Source organism: Lagopus muta, chromosome 32 (assembly GCF_023343835.1).
Source record: "Lagopus muta isolate bLagMut1 chromosome 32, bLagMut1 primary, whole genome shotgun sequence".
Classification (NCBI taxonomy): Eukaryota; Metazoa; Chordata; class Aves; order Galliformes; family Phasianidae; genus Lagopus; species Lagopus muta.
In genome coordinates, this window is record NC_064464.1 from 196,854 (window position 1) to 216,855 (window position 20,002).

At 57.6% G+C, this 20,002-nt stretch overlaps 1 protein-coding gene across 1 annotated transcript in view; it reads left to right on the forward strand.

Annotated features, from left to right (window-relative positions):
* LOC125686183 (cyclin-dependent kinase 16-like) overlaps positions 1-20,002 on the forward strand; it is a 38,985-nt gene that overhangs the window by 1,173 nt on the left and 17,810 nt on the right. Inside the window, 8 exon segments of the mRNA XM_048929908.1 lie at positions 2,305-2,422; positions 3,923-4,050; positions 6,189-6,299; positions 8,132-8,188; positions 9,595-9,709; positions 10,593-10,687; positions 11,804-11,866; positions 15,832-15,955. Of these exon segments, the coding sequence (XP_048785865.1) occupies positions 2,314-2,422; positions 3,923-4,050; positions 6,189-6,299; positions 8,132-8,188; positions 9,595-9,709; positions 10,593-10,687; positions 11,804-11,866; positions 15,832-15,955 (802 nt within the window). The 5' untranslated portion in view covers positions 2,305-2,313.

The window sequence follows — 20,002 nt, forward strand, 5'->3', positions numbered from 1 at the left end:
AGGGACCCATAGGGAGCCCTAGAAATCCCATAGAGAATCATAGGGACCCATAGGGAGCCCTAGAAATCCCATAGGCACCCACTGAGAGCCATTGAGAGCCATAGAAATCCCACAGAGACCCATAGGGACCCATAGAGAGCCACTGAGAGCCATAGGGACACATAGGAATTCCGTGGAGGCATGTAAAAATCCCATAGGGACCCATTGAGACCCGTAGAGAGCCATTGGGACCCATAGAAATCCCATAGGGACCCATAGAGAGCCAGAGAAATCCTATTGGGGCCCATTGAGAGCCATAGAAACCCCTTAGAGATCCATTGAGAGCCATAGGGACACATAGAAACCCCATAGGGCCCCATAGGGAACCATTGAGAGCCATAGGGACACATAGAGATCCCACAAGGACCCACAGGGACCCATAGAAATCGCATGGAGACTCTTAGAAATCCAATCATTCTATAGCTCTCCATGCAACTCATTGAGACGCATGGAGAGCTATAGAAGTCCCATAGGGACCCACAGCGAGCCATAGGGACCCATAGGGATCCATAGAGAGCCAGAGGAACACATGGAAATCCCATTGGGACCCATAGAGAGCCATACAGAGCCACAGAAATCCCATTGAGAGCCATAGAAATCCCTAGAGAACCATAGGGACCCATTGAGAGCCGTAGAAATCCCATAGAAATCCCATAGAGAGGCATTGAGAGCCATAGGGACACAAGAAATCCCATAGAGAGCCATAGAAATCCCACAGGGACCCATAGAGACCCCATAGGGTCCCCAAAGCCCTCAGATTCTATGGAGACCCCATACAGACCCCAAAGCCTCAGACCCCATGGGGCCCCATAGAGATCCCATAGGCATCCCATAGAGACCCTATGGAGACCCCAAAATGCTCACACCCCATAGAAACTCCTAGGGAGACTCTAGACCTGTAGAGACCCTAAATCTGTCACATGCTGTGGAGACCCCATAGGGACCCCACAGAGCCCCCAAAGTCTCGGATCCCGTAGGGACCCCATAGGGACCCCATAGAGACCCCAAAGCCTCGGATCCTGTAGGGACCCCATGGAGACCACATAGAGACCCCAAAGCCTCAAACCCCATAGAGACTCCATAGAGACCCCAAAGTTTTCCACCCCATAGGGAGTCCATAGAGATCTCAAAAATTTCAGACCCCATAGAGACCCCAAAGCCTCAGACCTCATGGGGCCCATAGAGATCCCACAGAGATCCCATAGAGACCCCAAAGTTTCAGACCTCATGGGGCCCCATAGAGATCCCACAGAGATCCCACAGAGACCCCATAGAGACCCCAAAGCTTCAGACCCGAGGAGTACCCCATAGGGACGCCGTAGAGACCCCAAACCCTCGCACCTCATAGGGACCCCATAGAGACTCCAATAAAGATGACCCCCATAGAGACCGTCAAAACTTTCAGTCCACATAGAGACCCCCATAGGGACCCCATAGAGACCCCATGGGGGCCCCATAGGGACCGCAAAGCCGCAGACCCTATGGGGCCCCGTAGAGACCCCAAAACCTTCAGACCCCATAGAAACCCTATGGAGATCCTGTAGGGACCCTGTACAGAACCTATGGGGACTCCATACCCTCAGACACCATTGAGACCCCATAGGGACCCCAGAATCCTCAGATCCCATACGGATCCCATGGAGACCCCATAGAGAACCCATGGAGACGCCACAGAATTCCCATAGAGACCCCTAGAAACCCCAAAGAAACCCCCTCAGACCCCATAGGGACCCCATAGAGACCCCATAGAGCCCTGAAAACCTTCAGTCCACATAGAGACCCTATAGAGATCCCAAAATCCTCAGACTCCATAGAGACCTCAGATACCCATAGAGACCCCATAGAGACCCCAAAGCCTCAGATCCCATAGAGACCCCGTAGAGACCCCATAGAGGCCCCAAAGTATTGGGTCCGATAAAGACCCCATACAGACCCCATACAGACCCCAAAGCCTCACACCCCATAGGACCCATAGAAACCCCAAAACCTTGGATCCCATAGGGACCCCATAGAGACCCCAAAGCCTTACACCCCATAGAGACCCCATTGGAACCCCATACAGACCCCAAAGGCTTGGATCCCGTAGAGCCCCCATAGAAGTTTTGGGGTGTAGGGAGGGGATCGCCCCCCATTTAGGCTGACTCTCAGCATTATGGGGTCTCTCGTTTTTTAGGGTGGGAAGGGGGGGGGGAGGGGATGTTCCTTATGGGGTTTGGGGTTGAGTGACCCCATAACTTTGTGTCTTCCCCACCCTACAACTTATAGGGTCGCGCCATGGACCGGATGAAGAAGATCAAGCGGCAGCTTTCCATGACGCTGAGGGGGGGGCGCGGCCCCGAAAAGAGTCTGGGGGAAACCCGAGACGGCCCCAATAGCGACAGCGGTGAGTCTGGCCCTTTAAGGGGGAGGTCTGGCCCTTTAAGGGGGTTTGGTGGTCCTTTATTGGGATGTCTGGCCCTTTAAGGAGGAGTCTGGCCCTTTAAGGCACTGTTTGGCCCTGTAAAGAGTGTCTGGCCCTTTAAGGGCGTGTCTGGCCCTTTCAAGGGAGTTGGTGGCCCTTTAAAGAGTGTCTGGCCCTTTAAGTGGGGAGTATGGCTTTTTAAGGGGGCTCTGGTCCTTTAAGTAGAAGTCTGGCCCTTTAAGGAGGTGTCTGCCCCTTTAAGTGTCAAGTATGGCTTTTTAAAGCTGGGGGGTCTGGCACTTTAAGAAGGAGTCTGGCCCTTTAAGAGAGGTATATGGCCCTGGGATTGAGGTTTGAGGAGCTGCAGTCCTTTTAAATGGGTTCCTGTCCCTTTAAGAGGCGGATCTGTACCTTTAACATCAACGAGGCTGTCCCTTTAAGAAGCACTGGCCCTTTAAGAGAACTCTGGCCCTTTAAGAGTTCCGGACCTGGCATTTTTAGGGTCCCTGTCCCTTTAAGATCAATGGGGTTGAGCTTTCAGGCGCGCCTGGCCCTTTAAGAGAGCCCAGCTCCCCGCTGTGCCACCATCTGTGCCTGCAGCGTCCCAGCTGTCCCCAAATGTCCCCAAATGTGACCCCAATGTGTCCCCAAATCCCAAATCTGTCCCCAAATGTGCCCCCCTACCCCACTGTGACCCCAAATCTGTCCCCAAATCTGACCCCAGTGTGTCCCCAGATCCCATATCTGTCCCCAGATGTCCCCAAATGTGTCCCCAAATCCCGGATCGGTTCTCAGGTGTCCCTACACGTCCCCAGATGTGTCCCCCCATCCCATAGCTGTCCCCAAATGTCCCCAGCGTGAATTTTGGGGTCCCTGAGTTGGAATTTTGGGATTTCCCACTGGCATTTATGGTTTCCAAAGGGATTTGGGGGTCCCTGGTGTGAATTTTGGGGTCCCCCAATGGGATTCTCTGCTTCCTAGGGGATTTTGGGGTCCCCTGTATGTATTTTGGGGTCTCCCAATGGGATTCTGTATCTCCTGTGGGATTTTGAGGTCCTCTATGGGATTTTGGGGTCTCCTATGGGATTCTATGGGATTTTGGTGTCCCTGGGTAGGAATTTTGGGGTCCCCTATGGGATTCTATGGGTTCCTATGGGATTTGGGGTCCTTAATGGGATTTTGGTGTCCCTGGGTTGCAATTTTGGGGTCCCCCAATGGGATTTTGGGTCTCTGATCTGAATTTTGGGGTCCCTGGGTTGGAATGTTGGGGTCCCTGTGGGATTTTGGGGTCGCACAGTTCCAATGTCGGGGTCCTTTTGCAGCTTTTGGGGTCCCTGGGCTGCAATTTTGGGGCCCCTCCTTTGGGATTTCGGGATCCCCGTCAGCTGGGATTGGCTGATTTATGGGGGTGGCTGTCGCTCATTATGGGGTGGCTGATGTTTTGGGGTCTTCCTCCCCCTCCCCCCCAAAAAAACCAACCAGAAGCGGGGCCGGATGAGGGGCGGATGGGGTCGGATGGGGAAAGTGACCCCCCCTCGGGGACGTCCTCGGATGAGGTGGCCTCACCGGTCAGGGTGCGACTGAGGCAGCACCCAAGGGTGCCCAGTGAGGTGGGTTGAATTTTGGGGGGGGTCTTGGGGGCATTTGAGGGGGTTTGGGGGGGGGGGGGGGGTTAGGGGCACTTAGAGGGGGATTTTGAGGGGGATTGGGAGGGGATTAGGGGGATCTGGGGGGGATTTGGGGGGGATTTGGGGGATTTTGGGGGGATGTGGGGGGGGTCTTGGGGGGATTTAGGGAGCTTTAGAGGGGTCCTGGGGGGGGGTACTGGGGGATTTGGGGGTCCTAGGGGGATTTGAGGGGGATTTGGGGGGGCTTGTGGGGATATTGGGGGATTTGGGGAGCCCTGGGGGGGGTTTGGGGGGTGTTAGGGGCACTTAGAGGGGAATTGGGGGGGGATAAGGGGGATCTGGGGGGGATTTGGGGGATTTTGGGGGGATGTGGGGGGGGTCTTGGGGGGATTTAGGGAGCTTTAGGGGGGTCTTGGGGGATACTGGGGGATTTGGGGGTCCTAGGGGGTCTCGGGGGGATTTGGGGGGGCTTGGGGGGGGTTTCGGGGGTGTTAGGGGCACTTAGAGGGGAACTGGGGGGGATTGGGGGGGGATAAGGGGGATCTGGGGGGGATTTGGGGGATTTTGGGGGGATGTGGGGGGGGTCTTGGGGGGATTTGGGGAGCTTTAGAGGGGTCCTGGGGGGGTACTGGGGGATTTGGGGGTCCTAGGGGGTCTCGGGGGGATTTGGGGGGGATTTGGGGGGGCTTGGGGGGATATTGGGGGATTTGGGGAGCCCTGGGGGGGGTTTGGGGGGTGTTAGGGGCACTTAGAGGGGAATTGGGGGGGGATAAGGGGGATCTGGGGGGGATTTGGGGGATTTTGGGGGGATGTGGGGGGGGTCTTGGGGGGATTTAGGGAACTTTAGAGGGGTCCTGAGGGGGTACTGGGGGATTTGGGGGTCCTAGGGGGTCTCGGGGGGATTTGAGGGGGATTTGGGGGGGCTTGGGGGGATATTGGGGGATTTGGGGAGCCCTGCGGGGGGGTTGGGGGGTGTTAGGGGCACTTAGAGGGGAATTGGGGGGGATTGGGGGGGGATTTGGGGGATTTTGGGGGGATGTGGGGGGGGTCTTGGGGGGATTTAGGGAGCTTTAGGGGGGTCTTGGGGGATACTGGGGGATTTGGGGGTCCTAGGGGGTCTCGGGGGGATTTGGGGGGGATTTGGGGGGGGTTTGGGGGGGCTTGGGTGTCTGTTTTGGGGTCTTGGGGGGATTTGGGAGGGATGTGGGGGAGCCTTGCGGGGATTTTGGGGGTCCTGAGGGGATACTGGGGGACTTGGGGGGGTCTTGGGAGTCCTGGGTCCGTCTTGGGGGTCTTGAGGGGAATTTGGGGTGATTTTGGGGGTCTTGGGAGGCTTTAGGGGAATTTGGGATGATTTTAGGGGTTCTGAGGGGGTCCTGGGGGGGGCATTAGGGAGATTTGGTGGGGTTTTAGGGGGTCTTGGGTGTCTGTTTTGGGGTCTTGGGGAAATGTGGGGGGTCCTAGGGGGTCTTGGGGGGATTTGAGGGGGATTTTTGGGGGAGCCTTGTGGGGATTTTGGGGGGTCTTGGGGGGGATATTGGGGGATTTGGGGCGTCCTGGGGGGGATTTGGGGGGGTGCTGGGAGGTCTTGGGAGGATTTGAGGGGGATTTGGGGGGAGTCTTGAGGGGATTTTTGGGGGCCTTGGGGGGATACTGGGGGATTTGGGGGGTCCTGGGGGGCATTTGGGGGGGTGTTGGGGGGTCTTGGGTGTCTGTTTTGGGGTCTTGGGGAGATTTTGGGGGTCCTAGGGGGTCCTGGGGGGATTTGGTGGGGATCTGGGGGGAGCCTTGCGGGGATTTGGGGGGGTCTTGGGAGTCCTGGGTCAGTCTTGGGGGGTCTTGATTGGAGTTTGGGGTGATTTGGGGGGGTCTCAGGGGGCCTCGGGGGGGATTTGAGGGGTCTTGGGGGGGTTGGGGGGCTTTAGGGGGGTCCTGGGGGTCTTTTTATGGGGTGATTTGGGGGGGGGGGGGTCTTGGGTGTTCTTGGGGAATTTGGACGGACCCATGGGGGGATTTGTGGGGTTTGGGGCGGATTTGGGGCACCTTAGGGGGCCCTGGGGGGCCTTTGGGGGCTCAGGGGGTCTCGGGGGTCTCAGGGTTTGGGGTCTGGCTGCCCGCAGGACATCAACAAGCGGCTCTCGCTGCCGGCCGACATCCGGCTCCCCGAGGGCTGCCTGCAGCGCCTGGTGCTGCCGTCCCCGCTCAGCCGCCGCCTGCGCCGCGTCTCGCTGGTGCGTCCCCTGCAAACCAGTACGAACCAGTACGGACCAGTATGAACTGGTATGGGGCGGTACGGGCCGGTAGAAACCGGTACGGCCCGGTACAGCCCAGTATGGGTCACTATGGCCCAGTACGGCCCAGTCAATCCCAGTACAGCCCAGTATGGGTCACTATGGCCCAGTACGGCCCAGTCAATCCCAGTACAGCCCAGTATGGGTCACTATGGCCCAGTACGGCCCAGTCAATCCCAGTACAGCCCAGTATGGGTCACTATGGCCCAGTACGGCCCAGTCAATCCCAGTACAGCCCAGTATGGGTCGCTATGGCCCAGTACAGCCCAGTATGTCCCAGCACAGCCCAGTATGGGTCACTATGGCCCAGTACGGCCCAGTCAATCCCAGTACAGCCCAGTATGGGTCACTATGGCCCAGTACGGCCCAGTCAATCCCAGCACAGCCCAGTATGTCCCAGTGCGTCCCATTACAGCCCAGTATGGGTCACTATGGCCCAGTATGGCCCAGTACAGCCCAATGCATTCCAGTATGGCCCAGCACACCCCAGTATGGCCCAGTACGTCCCAGTACAATCCCAGTACAGCCCAGTATGGGTTGGTATGGCCCAGTACGGCCCAGTACAATCCCAGTACAGCCCAGTATGGGTCGCTATGGCCCAGTACAGCCCAGTATGTCCCAGTACGTCCCATTATAGCCCAGTATGGGTCACTATGGCCCAGTACGGCCCAGTCAATCCCAGCACAGCCCAGTATGTCCCAGTGCGTCCCATTACAGCCCAGTATGGGTCACTATGGCCCAGTACGGCCCAGTACAGCCCAATGCATTCCAGTATGGCCCAGCACAGCCCAGTATGTCCCAGTACATCCCATTATAGCCCAGTATGAGTTGGTATGGCCCAGTACGGCCCAGTACAATCCCAGTACAGCCCAGTATGGGTCGCTATGGCCCAGTACAGCCCAGTATGTCCCAGTACGTCCCATTATAGCCCAGTATGGGTCACTATGGCCCAGTATGGCCCAGTACAGCCCAATGCATTCCAGTATGGCTCAGCACAGCCCAGTATGGCCCAGTACGTCCCAGTACAATCCCAGTACAGCCCAGTATGGGTTGGTATGGCCCAGTACAGCCCAGTATGTCCCAGTACGTCCCATTATAGCCCAGTATGGGTCACTATGGCCCAGTACAGCCCAGTCAATCCCAGTACAGCCCAGTATGTCCCAGTGCGCCCCATTATAGCCCAGTATGGGTCAGAACGGCCCAGTACAGCCCAGTCAATCCCAGTACGGCCCAGTATGTTCCATTGCATTCCAGTATGGCCCAGCACAGCCCAGTATGGCCCAGTAGATCCCAGTATGATCCCATAAGGCCCAGTACAGCCCTGTGTGTCCCAGTCCATTCCTGTATATCCCAGTTCATCCCAGTATATCCCAGTGTATCCCAGTTACCTCCTAATGCACCGCAGTCTGTCCCAGTCCGTACCGCTGTATCCCAGTCCCTCCCAGTGCATTCCAGTATCTCCCAGCTCCCTCCAGTCCCTACCAGTACATCTCAGTCTCTCCCAGTCCCTCCCAGTCCATCCCAGTTTCCTCCCAGTCCATCCCAATACATTCCGGTGCCCTCCCAGTGCATCCCAGTTCCCTCCCAGTATATCCCAGTCTCTCCCAGTCCATCCCATTTCCCTTCCAGTTCATCCCAGTGCCCTCCCAGTTTATCCCAGTCCCCTCCCACTCCCTCCCCGTCCCCTCCCACTCCCTCCCAGTCCCTCCCAATCCATCCCAGTCCCTCCCAGTCCATCCCAGTATGATCCCACTCTCGCTGTCCCCCCGCAGTCGGAGATCGGCTTTGGCAAACTGGAGACGTACGTCAAACTGGACAAACTGGGAGAGGTGAGCAGAGCCGTGAGCGCGCAGTGGGGCTCCTTGGGGCACCGCGGGGTCACCATTGTGTCACCATTTTGTCACCGTTTTGTCACCTCGGGGTCACTGTTGGGCCCTTCTGTCACCTTGGGTCGCCGCTGGGTCGCTGTTGGAGCGCTGTTGGGTCGTTGGGTCGCCGCTGGGTCACCATTGTGTCACTTCGGGTCACTCTTGGCTCACTGTTGGGACATTGGGTCACACTTGTGTCACTATTGGTTCACGATTGGCTCACTGTTGGGCCAGTCACACTTGTGTCCCTGTTGTGTCCCCATTGTGTCCCTGTTGTGTCCCCATTGTGTCACTGTTGGGTCTTTGGGTCACACTTGTGTCATATGGGCTCACTATTGGGCCAGTCACCCTTGTGTTCCCGTTGTGACCCCCCTGTGTCGCTGCTGGGTCTTTGGGTCACACTTGTGTCACATTTGTGTCCCCATTGTGTCACTGTTGGGCCAGTCACACTTGTGTCACTCTTGGCTCACTATTGGGCAAGTCACACTTGTATCACTGTTGTTCACTATTGGCTCACTATTGGGCCAGTCACACTTGTATCACTATTGGCTCACTATTGGGCCAGTCACACTTGTATCACTATTGGTTCACTGTTGGCTCACTATTGGGCCAGTCACACTTGTATCACTATTGCTCACTGTTGGCTCACTATTGGGCAAGTCACACTTGTATCACTATTGTTCACTATTGGCTCACTATTGGGCCAGTCACACTTGTATCACTATTGCTCACTGTTGGCTCACTATTGGGCCAGTCACACTTGTATCACTATTGTTCACTATTGGCTCACTATTGGGCCAGTCACACTTGTGTCACTATTGGCTCACTATTGGGCCAGTCACACTTGTATCACTATTGGTTCACTGTTGGCTCACTATTGGGCCAGTCACACTTGTATCACTATTGGTTCACTATTGGCTCACTATTGGGCCAGTCACACTTGTGTCACTATTGGCTCACTATTGGCTCACTATTGGGCCAGTCACACTTGTGTCACTATTGGTTCACTATTGGCTCACTATTGGGCCAGTCACACTTGTGTCACTATTGGTTCACTATTGGCTCACTATTGGGCCAGTCACACTTGTATCACTATTGGTTCACTATTGGCTCACTATTGGGCCAGTCACACTTGTATCACTATTGGTTCACTATTGGCTCACTATTGGGCCAGTCACGCTTGTGTCCCCGTTGTCCCCCCCCGTGTCACTGCCGGCTCTTTGTGTCACCCTCGTGTCACCGCTGTGAGCTCGCTCGGCCCCGTGTCCCATCAGCATCCCCTCAGCGTCCCTTTCTGTCCCTTTCTCCCCCCTCGTGGTGTCACCACAGCCCCCTGCTCAGCCCTGTTCCCGCTGTTGTCCCCGCAGGGCACCTACGCCACCGTGTACAAGGGCCGTTCCAAGCTGACCGAGAACCTGGTGGCCCTCAAGGAGATTCGCCTGGAGCACGAGGAGGGGGCGCCTTGCACGGCCATCCGCGAGGGTGGGCGCCTTGCACCGGGCCTGGGGGCTCCCGCACCGCTTTGGGGGCTCCGGAGGGACTTTGCACGGGGGGTTGGGGCGTTTGCACCGCAGCTCGGGGGTCTCTTGTACAATTTTGGGGGGCTCTTGAGGGGCGTTGCAACGGGATTTGGGGTTTTGCACGAGGGGTTGAGGAGGCTTCATGAGGACGGGGGGACTTTGCACGAGGGTTTGGGGGCCCTGGCGCCGTTGTGAGGGGCTCTTTGGAGGACTTGCGGGGGGCTTTGGGGTTCTGCACCAGGGCTTGGAGCCTCTTGCAGTGTTTGGAGGGGTTCCTTGGGGGCATTGCAAGGGGATTTGGGGTTTTGCACGAGGGTTTTGGGGCTCTTGCACCATTCTGAGGGGCTCCTGAGGGACTTTGCACGGGGGGTTGGGTGTTTGCACCAGATTTTGGGGTCTCCTGCACCATTTTGAGGGGCTCTTTAGCAGCACTTCAAGGGGCTTTGGTCTTTTGCACCATTTGTGGGGACTTTTGAGGCGCTTTCCAAGGGGCTTTGGGGATTTACATGAGGGTTTGGGGGTCAATCCAACATTCTGGGGGGCTTTTTGGAGGCTTTTCAGGGGGCTTTGGAGGTTTGCACGAGGATTTGGGGGTCCGTGGCGCCATTTTGAGGGGCCCTTGGGGCACTTTGAGTGTTTGCACGAGGGTTTGGGGTCTGTAGCACCATTTTTGGGGCTCCTTAGAGGGCATTTCAAGGCGGTGCGAGGGTTTGCACGAGGGTTTGGGGTCTCGCACCGTTCTGAGGGCTTTGTGGGCTTTTCAAGGGGGTTTTCACCAGGGTTCTCACGAGGGGGTCCCACAAGGGCTCTTTTCACGAGGGTTTTCACGACTGTTTTCCCCGCAGTGTCGCTGCTGAAGGACCTGAAGCACGCCAACGTCGTGACATTGCACGACATCATTCACACGCAGAGCTGCCTCACGCTCGTCTTCGAGTACCTGGTGAGCCCCCAAAAACCCCAAAATGCCCCCAAATTCCCCTCTGGAATCCCAAAAATTCAACTCTGGAACCCCAAAAATCTGCAAAAGTGACCTCAAAAAATCCCCCCACGGAACCCCAAAATTCCAACCTTGGAACCCCAAAATCATGAAGGGTGGCCCCAAAAATCCTCCGTAGAACGCCAGAATCCTTACATTTGACCCCAAAAATCCACACAGAACCCCAAAATCCCCACATTTGACCCCCAAATCCCCACATTGGACCCCAAAAATCCTCACATTTGACCCCAAAATCCCTCATCCAGCCCCTAAATTCCCAATTTGGAGCCCCCAAATCCCCAAATTTCACCCCCAGGGACCCCAAAATCTCCAAAAGTGTCCCAAAAACTTCTACACGGAACCCAAATGCGCATCTGGAACCCCAAAATCTTGGAAAGTGACCCCAAAAATCCCTCAGGAAACTCAAAATTTGAGATCTGGAGCTCCAAAATCTTGAAAAATGGCCCCAAAAATCCCCCATGGAACCCAAAAAATCCAACTTTGGAACCCCAAAATCGTGAACAGCGTCCCTAAGGAGCTCCAAAATCCCCACATTTGACCCCAAATTCCCCCATAGAAGCCCTAAATTCCCGATTTGGAAGCCCAAAATCCCCAGATTTCACCCCAGAAATCCCCTCAGGCACCCCAAAATCTCCAAGGGTGACCCCAGAAATCCTCACAGAACCCTGAAATCTCCAAAAGTGACCCCCAAAATCCCCATGGAACCACCAGAATCCCCACAGAACCCCAAAATCCCCCACAGAACCCCAAAATCCCCACATTTGACCCCAAAATCCCTCATCCAACCCCTAAATCCCCGATTTGGAACCCCCAGATCCCCAAATTTCACCTCAAAAATCCCCTCTGGGACCCCAAAATCTGACCAAGTGACCCCAAAAATCTTCCATGGAACCCCACCATCCCCGCATTTGACCCCCAAAATCCTCCACGGATGCCCCAAATTCCCAACTTAGAACCCCCAAATCTCCTCAGCGAGACCCCAAAATGCCCCCAAATCACCCCAAAAATCCCCCCTTCCAAAAACGCGACCCCTTTTTTGGCCTTTTTCGGGGGTCTCAGGACCGGGATCTGAAGCAGTACCTGGACGACTGCGGCAGCCTCATCAACATGCACAACGTCAAGGTGTGTTGTGCAAGGGCTTGGGTGTGCAAGGGGCGTGCAAGGGGTGTGGGGTGGGACCGAAGGGGTTTGTGGGGTTTGCAAGGGGTGTGCAGGGAGCGGGGGGGCTGTGGGTGTGCAAGGGGCGTGCAAGGGCCTGGGGAGGGGACAAACAGGGTGGGCGGGTGGGTGTGCAAGGGTTGTGTGAGGTGTTGGGTGTGCAAGGGGGGGGTGAGGTGTGCAGGGGGTCTGGAGAAGGGAGTGGGGGGGTAGTGGGTGTGCAAGGGGTGTGCAAGGGGTGCGGGGTGGGATCAAAGGGGTTTGTGGGGTTTGTGAGGGGTGTGCAAGGGGTTGGGCGTGCAAGGGACGTGCAAGGGGTGCGGGGTGGGATCAGAGGGGTTTGTGGGGTGTGCAAGGGGCGTGCAGGGGGGTTGGGTGTGCAAGGGGTGCGGGGTGGGACCAAAGGGGTTTGTGGGGTTTGTGAGGGGTGTGCAAGGGGTTGGGCGTGCAAGGGGCGTGCAATGGACGTGCAAGGGGTGTGGGGAGAGGACAAAGAGGGTGGGTGGGTGTGCAAGGGTTGTGTGAGGTGTTGGGTGTGCAAGGGGGGGTGGAGAAGGGAGTGGGGGGGTAGTGGGTGTGCAAGGGGTGTGCAAGGGGTGCGGGGTGGGATCAAAGGGGTTTGTGGGGTTTGTGAGGGGTGTGCAAGGGGTTGGGCGTGCAAGGGGTGTGCAGGGGGGTTGGGTGTGCAAGGGGTGTGGGGTGGGACCAAAGGGGTTTTTGGGGTTTGTGTGGGGTGTGCAAGGGGTTGGGCGTGCAAGGGACGTGCAATGGACATGCAAGGGGTGTGGGGAGAGGACAAAGAGGGTGGGTGGGTGTGCAAGGGTTGTGCGAGGTGTTGGGTGTGCAAGGGGGGGGTGAGGTGTGCAGGGGGTCTGGAGAAGGGAGTGGGGGGGGTAGTGGGCGTGCAAGGGGTGTGGGGTGGGATCAGAGGGGTTTGTGGGGTTTGTGAGGGGTGTGCAAGGGGTTGGGCGTGCAAGGGACGTGCAATGGACGTGCAAGGGGTGTGGGGAGAGGACAAAGAGGGTGGGTGGGTGTGCAAGGGTTGTGCGAGGTGTTGGGTGTGCAAGGGGGGGTGGAGAAGGGAGTGGGGGGGTAGTGGGTGTGCAAGGGGTGTGCAAGGGGTGTGGGGTGGGACCAAAGGGGTTTGTGGGGTTTGTGAGGGGTGTGCAAGGGGTTGGGCGTGCAAGGGACGTGCAAGGGGTGCGGGGTGGGATCAAAGGGGTTTGTGGGGTTTGTGAGGGGTGTGCAAGGGGGTTGGGCGTGCAAGGGACGTGCAATGGACATGCAAGGGGTGTGGGGAGAGGACAAAGAGGGTGGGTGGGTGTGCAAGGGTTGTGCGAGGTGTTGGGTGTGCAGGGGGTCTGGAGAAGGGAGCGGGGGGGTAGTGGGCGTGCAAAGGGTGTGCAAGGGGTGTGGGGTGGGATCAAAGGGGTTTGTGGGGTTTGTGAGGGGTGTGCAAGGGGTTGGGCGTGCAAGGGACGTGCAAGGGGTGCGGGGTGGGATTAGAGAGGTTTGTGGGGTGTGCAAGGGGCGTGCAGGGGGGTTGGGTGTGCAAGGGACGTGCAAGGGGTGTGGGGAGAGGACAAAGAGGGTGGGTGGGTGTGCAAGGGTTGTGTGAGGTGTTGGGTGTGCAAGGGGGGGTGAGGTGTGCAGGGGGTCTGGAGAACGGAGTGGGGGGGTAGTGGGTGTGCAAGGGGTGTGCAAAGGGTGTGCAGGGGGGTTGGGTGTGCAAGGGGTGTGCAAGGGGTGTGGGGTGGGACCAAAGGGGTTTGTGGGGTTTGTGAGGGGTGTGCAAGGGGTTGGGCGTGCAAGGGACGTGCAATGGACGTGCAAGGGGTGTGGGGGGAGGACAAAGAGGGTGGGTGGGTGTGCAAGGGTTGTGCGAGGTGTTGGGTGTGCAAGGGGGGGTGGGGTGTGCAGGGGGTCTGGAGAAGGGAGTGGGGGGGTAGTGGGTGTGCAAGGGGTGTGGGGTGGGATCAGAGGGGTTTGTGGGGTTTGTGAGGGGTGTGCAAGGGGTTGGGCGTGCAAGGGACGTGCAAGGGGTGCGGGGTGGGATCAGAGGGGTTTGTGGGGTTTGTGAGGGGTGTGCAAGGGGTTGGGCGTGCAAGGGACGTGCAAGGGGTGCGGGGTGGGATCAGGGGGGTTTGTGGGGTGTGCAAGGGGCGTGCAGGGGGGTTGGGTGTGCAAGGGGCGTGCAATGGACATGCAAGGGGTGTGGGGAGAGGACAAAGAGGGTGGGTGGGTGTGCAAGGGTTGTGCGAGGTGTTGGGTGTGCAAGGGGGGGGTGAGGTGTGCAGGGGGTCTGAGGATGGGAGCGAGGGGGTAGTGGGCGTGCAAGGGGTGTGCAAGGGGTGTGCAGGGGGGGTTGGGGTGTGCAAGGGGTGCGGGGTGGGATCCAAGGGGTTTGTGGGGTTTGTGAGGGGTGTGCAAGGGGTTGGGCGTGCAAGGGACGTGCAAGGGGTGCGGGGTGGGATCAGAGGGGTTTGTGGGGTGTGCAAGGGGCGTGCAGGGGGGTTGGGTGTGCAAGGGGTGCGGGGTGGGATCAAAGGGGTTTGTGGGGTTTGTGAGGGGTGTGCAAGGGGTTGGGTGTGCAAGGGGCGTGCAATGGACGTGCAAGGGGTGTGGGGAGAGGACAAAGAGGGTGGGTGGGTGTGCAAGGGTTGTGCGAGGTGTTGGGTGTGCAAGGGGGGGGTGAGGTGTGCAGGGGGTCTGGAGAAGGGAGTGGGGGGGTAGTGGGTGTGCAAGGGGTGTGCAAAGGGTGCGGGGTGGGATCAGAGGGGTTTGTGGGGTTTGTGAGGGGTGTGCAAGGGGTTGGGCGTGCAAGGGACGTGCAAGGGGTGCGGGGTGGGATCAAAGGGGTTTGTGGGGTGTGCAAGGGGCGTGCAGGGGGGTTGGGTGTGCAAGGGGTGTGGGGTGGGACCAAAGGGGTTTGTGGGGTTTGTGAGGGGCGTGCAGGGGGGTTGGGCGTGCAAGGGGCGTGCAATGGACATGCAAGGGGTGTGGGGAGAGGACAAAGAGGGTGGGTGGGTGTGCAAGGGTTGTGTGAGGTGTTGGGTGTGCAAGGGGGGGTGGAGAAGGGAGTGGGGGGGTAGTGGGCGTGCAAAGGGTGTGCAAGGGGTGCGGGGTGGGATCAGAGGGGTTTGTGGGGTGTGCAAGGGGCGTGCAGGGGGGTTGGGTGTGCAAGGGGTGCGGGGTGGGACCAAAGGGGTTTGTGGGGTTTGTGAGGGGTGTGCAAGGGGTTGGGCGTGCAAGGGGCGTGCAATGGACGTGCAAGGGGTGTGGGGAGAGGACAAAGAGGGTGGGTGGGTGTGCAAGGGTTATGTGAGGTGTTGGGTGTGCAAGGGGGGGGTGAGGTGTGCAGGGGGTCTGGAGAAGGGAGTGGGGGGGTAGTGGGTGTGCAAGGGGTGTGCAGGGGGGTTGGGTGTGCAAGGGGTGTGGGGTGGGATCAGAGGGGTTTGTGGGGTTTGTGAGGGGTGTGCAAGGGGTTGGGTGTGCAAGGGACGTGCAAGGGGTGCGGGGTGGGATCAGAGGGGTTTGTGGGGGTGTGCAAGGGGCGTGCAGGGGGGTTGGGTGTGCAAGGGGTGTGGGGTGGGACCAGAGGGGTTTGTGGGGTTTGTGAGGGGTGTGCAAGGGGTTGGGTGTGCAAGGGGCGTGCAATGGACGTGCAAGGGGTGTGGGGAGAGGACAAAGAGGGTGGGTGGGTGTGCAAGGGTTGTGTGAGGTGTTGGGTGTGCAGGGGGTCTGAGGATGGGAGCGAGGGGGTTGTGGGCGTGCGAGGGGCGTGCAAGGATGGCAGCTGTGGGGATTGCAAGTGTGGTTTCTCTGTGGGCTGTGTGGGGTCATGGGGGGCTGTGGGGCGACGCGTGTGCCAGGGGCGTGCAAGGCGTGCAAGGCGCGTGCCCCGGGGCCGGGGGTCGGGGGGGGGGCAGCTGTTCCTGTTCCAGCTGCTGCGGGGTTTGGCCTTTTGTCACCGCCACAAAGTGCTGCACCGGGACCTGAAACCCCAAAACCTCCTCCTGAGCCGGCGAGGGGAGCTGAAGCTGGCCGACTTCGGTAGGGGGGGGCGGCTGGGGGCACCCCGAAATCCTATAAGGCTGTGGGGACCCCAAAATCCCATTGCGGACCCCGAGTTCTATAGGGAAGAGCCCAAAAACCCCATAGGGTTTGGTATGGGAACCCAAAATCCCATAGGAGAGCCCGAATCCTATAGGAGACCCCAAATCCTACAGAGGGCCCCAAAATCCTTCCGGGGACCCCAAAAATCCTACAGGGGACCCCAAAATCCTACAGGGGACCCTAAATCCTATAGGGGACCCCGAGTTCTATAGGGAAGAGCCCTGAAAACCCCATAGGGTTTGGTAGGGGAACCCAAAATCCCATAGGAGAGCCCGAATCCTACAGAGGGCCCCAAAATCCTGCCGGGGACCCCAAGATCCTACAGGGGACCCCAAAATCCTACAGGGGACCCCAAAATCCTACAGGGGACCCTAAATCCTATAGGGGACCCCAAAATCCGATCGCAGACCCCGAGTTCTATAGGGAAGAGCCCAAAAACCCCATAGGGTTTGGTATGGGAACCCAAAATCCCATAGGAGAGCCCGAATCCTATAGGAGACCCCAAATCCTACAGAGGGCCCCAAAATCCTTCCGGGGACCCCAAAAATCCTACAGGGGACCCCAAAATCCTACAGGGGACCCTAAATCCTATAGGGGACCCCGAGTTCTATAGGGAAGAGCCCTGAAAACCCCATAGGGTTTGGTAGGGGAACCCAAAATCCCATAGGAGAGCCCGAATCCTACAGAGGGCCCCAAAATCCTGCCGGGGACCCCAAGATCCTACAGGGGACCCCAAAATCCTACAGGGGACCCCAAAATCCTACAGGGGACCCTAAATCCTATAGGGGACCCCAAAATCCGATCGCAGACCCCGAGTTCTATAGGGAAGAGCCCAAAAACCCCAAAGGGTTTGGTATGGGAACCCAAAATCCCATAGGAGAGCCCTAATCCTATAGGAGACCCCAAATCCTACAGAGGGCCCCAAAATCCTTCCGGGGACCCCAAAAATCCTACAGGGGACCCCAAAATCCTACAGGGGACCCTAAATCCTATAGGGGACCCCGAGTTCTATAGGGAAGAGCCCAAAAACCCCATAGGGTTTGGTAGGGGAACCCAAAATCCCATAGGAGACCCCAAATCCTACAGAGGGCCCCAAAATCCTGCCGGGGACCCCAAAAATCCTACAGGGGACCCTAAATCCTATGGGGACCCCAAAATCCCATCGCGGACCCCGAGTTCTATAGGGAAGAGCCCAAAAACCCCATAGGGTTTGGTATGGGAACCCAAAATCCCATAGGAGAGCCCTAATCCTATAGGAGACCCCAAATCCTACAGAGGGCCCCAAAATCCTTCCGGGGACCCCAAAAATCCTACAGGGGACCCCAAAATCCTACAGGGGACCCTAAATCCTATAGGGGACCCCGAGTTCTATAGGGAAGAGCCCTGAAAACCCCATAGGGTTTGGTATGGGAACCCAAAATCCCATAGGAGACACCAAATCCTACAGAGGGCCCCAAAATCCTGCCAGGGACCCCAAAAATCCTACAGGGGACCCCAAAACCCTACAGGGGACCCTAAATCCTATAGGGGACCCCAAAATCCCATTGCGGACCCCGAGTTCTATAGGGAAGAGCCCAAAAACCCCATAGGGTTTGGTATGGGAACCCAAAATCCCATAGGAGAGCCCTAATCCTATAGGAGACCCCAAATCCTACAGAGGGCCCCAAAATCCTTCCGGGGACCCCAAAAATCCTACAGGGGACCCCAAAAATCCTACAGGGGACCCTAAATCCTATAGGGGACCCCGAGTTCTATAGGGAAGAGCCCTGAAAACCCCATAGGGTTTGGTATGGGAACCCAAAATCCCATAGGAGAGCCCGAATCCTATAGGAGACCCCAAATCCTACAGAGGGCCCCAAAATCCTTCCGGGGACCCCAAAAATCCTACAGGGGACCCCAAAATCCTACAGGGGACCCTAAATCATATAGGGGACCCTAAATCCTATAGGGGACCCCAAAATCCCATCGCGGACCCCGAGTTCTATAGGGAAGAGCCCCCAAAACCCCAAAGGGTTTGGTAGGGGGAGCCCGAAATCCTATAGGGCACCCAAAATCCTACAGAGGGCCCCAAATCCTATAGGGGACCCCAAAATCCTATAGGGCACCCCAAATCCTACAGGGGACTCCAAAAATCGTACAGGGAACCCCAAAATCCTACAGGGGAGATCATATCCTATAGGGGACCCCAACATTTTACAGGAGACCCCAAGATCCTACAGGGAACCTCATATCCTATAGGGTACCCCAAGTCCTATCAGGGACCCTAAATCCTATAGGGGGACCCCAAAATTCCATCGCGGACCCCGAGTTCTATAGGGAAGAGCCCAAAAACCCCATAGGGTTTGGTAGGGGACCCCGAAATCCCATAGGGGACGCTCGAACCCCATGGTGTCCCATAGCAGACCCCAAAATCGTATAAGGGGAAGGACTCAAAAGTTCCATACAGGGTCCCAAAATCCTATTTCACACCCCAAATCCTCGTAGGATCCTATAGGGGACCCCAAATCCTATAGGGGACGCCAAAATCCTACAGGGGATCCCAAAATCCTATCGGGGACCCTGAATCCTGTAGGAAACCACAAAAATCCTATAGAGCACCGTAAAAATCCTATAGGGGACCCCAAACCATATAGGCTGCCCCAAACCCTATAGGGCGCCCAAACCCTATAGGACACCCCAAACCTTATAGGCCCCCAAACCCTAGAGGCTCCCAAATTCTATAGGGCCCCCAAACCCTTTAGGGCACTCCAGAGACTATAGGGGATCCCAACCCCTATAGGGCCCCCAACCCCTATAGGGCCCCCAAACCCTATAATGCTCCCAAACCCTATAGGCTCCCAAACCCTATAATGCTCCCAACTCCTATAGGGCTCCCAAACCCTATTGGGCACCCCAAACCCTATAGGGCCCCCAAATTCTATAGGGGACCCCAAACCCTATAGGGCTCCCAAACCCTATAGGGCCCCCAACCTCTATAGGGCCCCTAAACCCTGTAGAGGGCCCCAAACCCTATAATGCTGCCAAACCCTATGGACCCCAAATCCTATAGGGCCCCCAAATTCTATAGGGGACCCCAAACCCTATAGGGCTCCCAAACCCTATAGGACCCCCAACTCCTATAGGGCCCCTAAACCCTATAGAGGGCCCCAAGCTCTATAGGGCCCCCAACCTCTATAGGGCCCCTAAACCCTATAGAGGGCCCCAAACCCTATAGGGCCCCCCAACTCCTATAGGGCCCCTAAACCCTATAGAGGGCCCCAAACCCTATAATGCCCCCAAACCCTATGGACCCCAAACCCTATAGGGCCCCCAGATTCTATAGGGCACCCCAAACCCTGTAGGCCCCCAAACCCTTTAATGCCCCCAGCCCCTATAGGCCCCCAACCCCTATAGGGCCCCCAACCCCTATAGGGCCCCCAAACCCTATAATGCTCCCAAACCCTATAATGCTCCCAACTCCTATAGGGCTCCCAAACCCTATTGGGCACCCCAAACCCTATAGGGCCCCCAAATTCTATAGGGGACCCCAAACCCTATAGGGCTCCCAAACCCTATAGGACCCCCAACTCCTATAGGGCCCCTAAACCCTATAGAGGGCCCCAAACCCTATAGGGCCCCCAACTCCTATAGGGCCCCTAAACCCTATAGAGGGCCCCAAGCTCTATAGGGCCCCCAACCTCTATAGGGCCCCTAAACCCTATAGAGGGCCCCAAACCCTATAGGGCCCCCAACTCCTATAGGGCCCTTAAACCCTATAGAGGGCCCCAAACCCTATAATGCCCCCAAACCCTATGGACCCCAAACCCTATAGGGCCCCCAGATTCTATAGGGCACCCCAAACCCTGTAGGCCCCCAAACCCTTTAATGCCCCCAGCCCCTATAGGCCCCCAACCCCTATAGGGCCCCCAACCCCTATAGGGCCCCCAAACCCTATAATGCTCCCAAACCCTATTGGCTCCCAAACCCTATAATGCTCCCAACTCC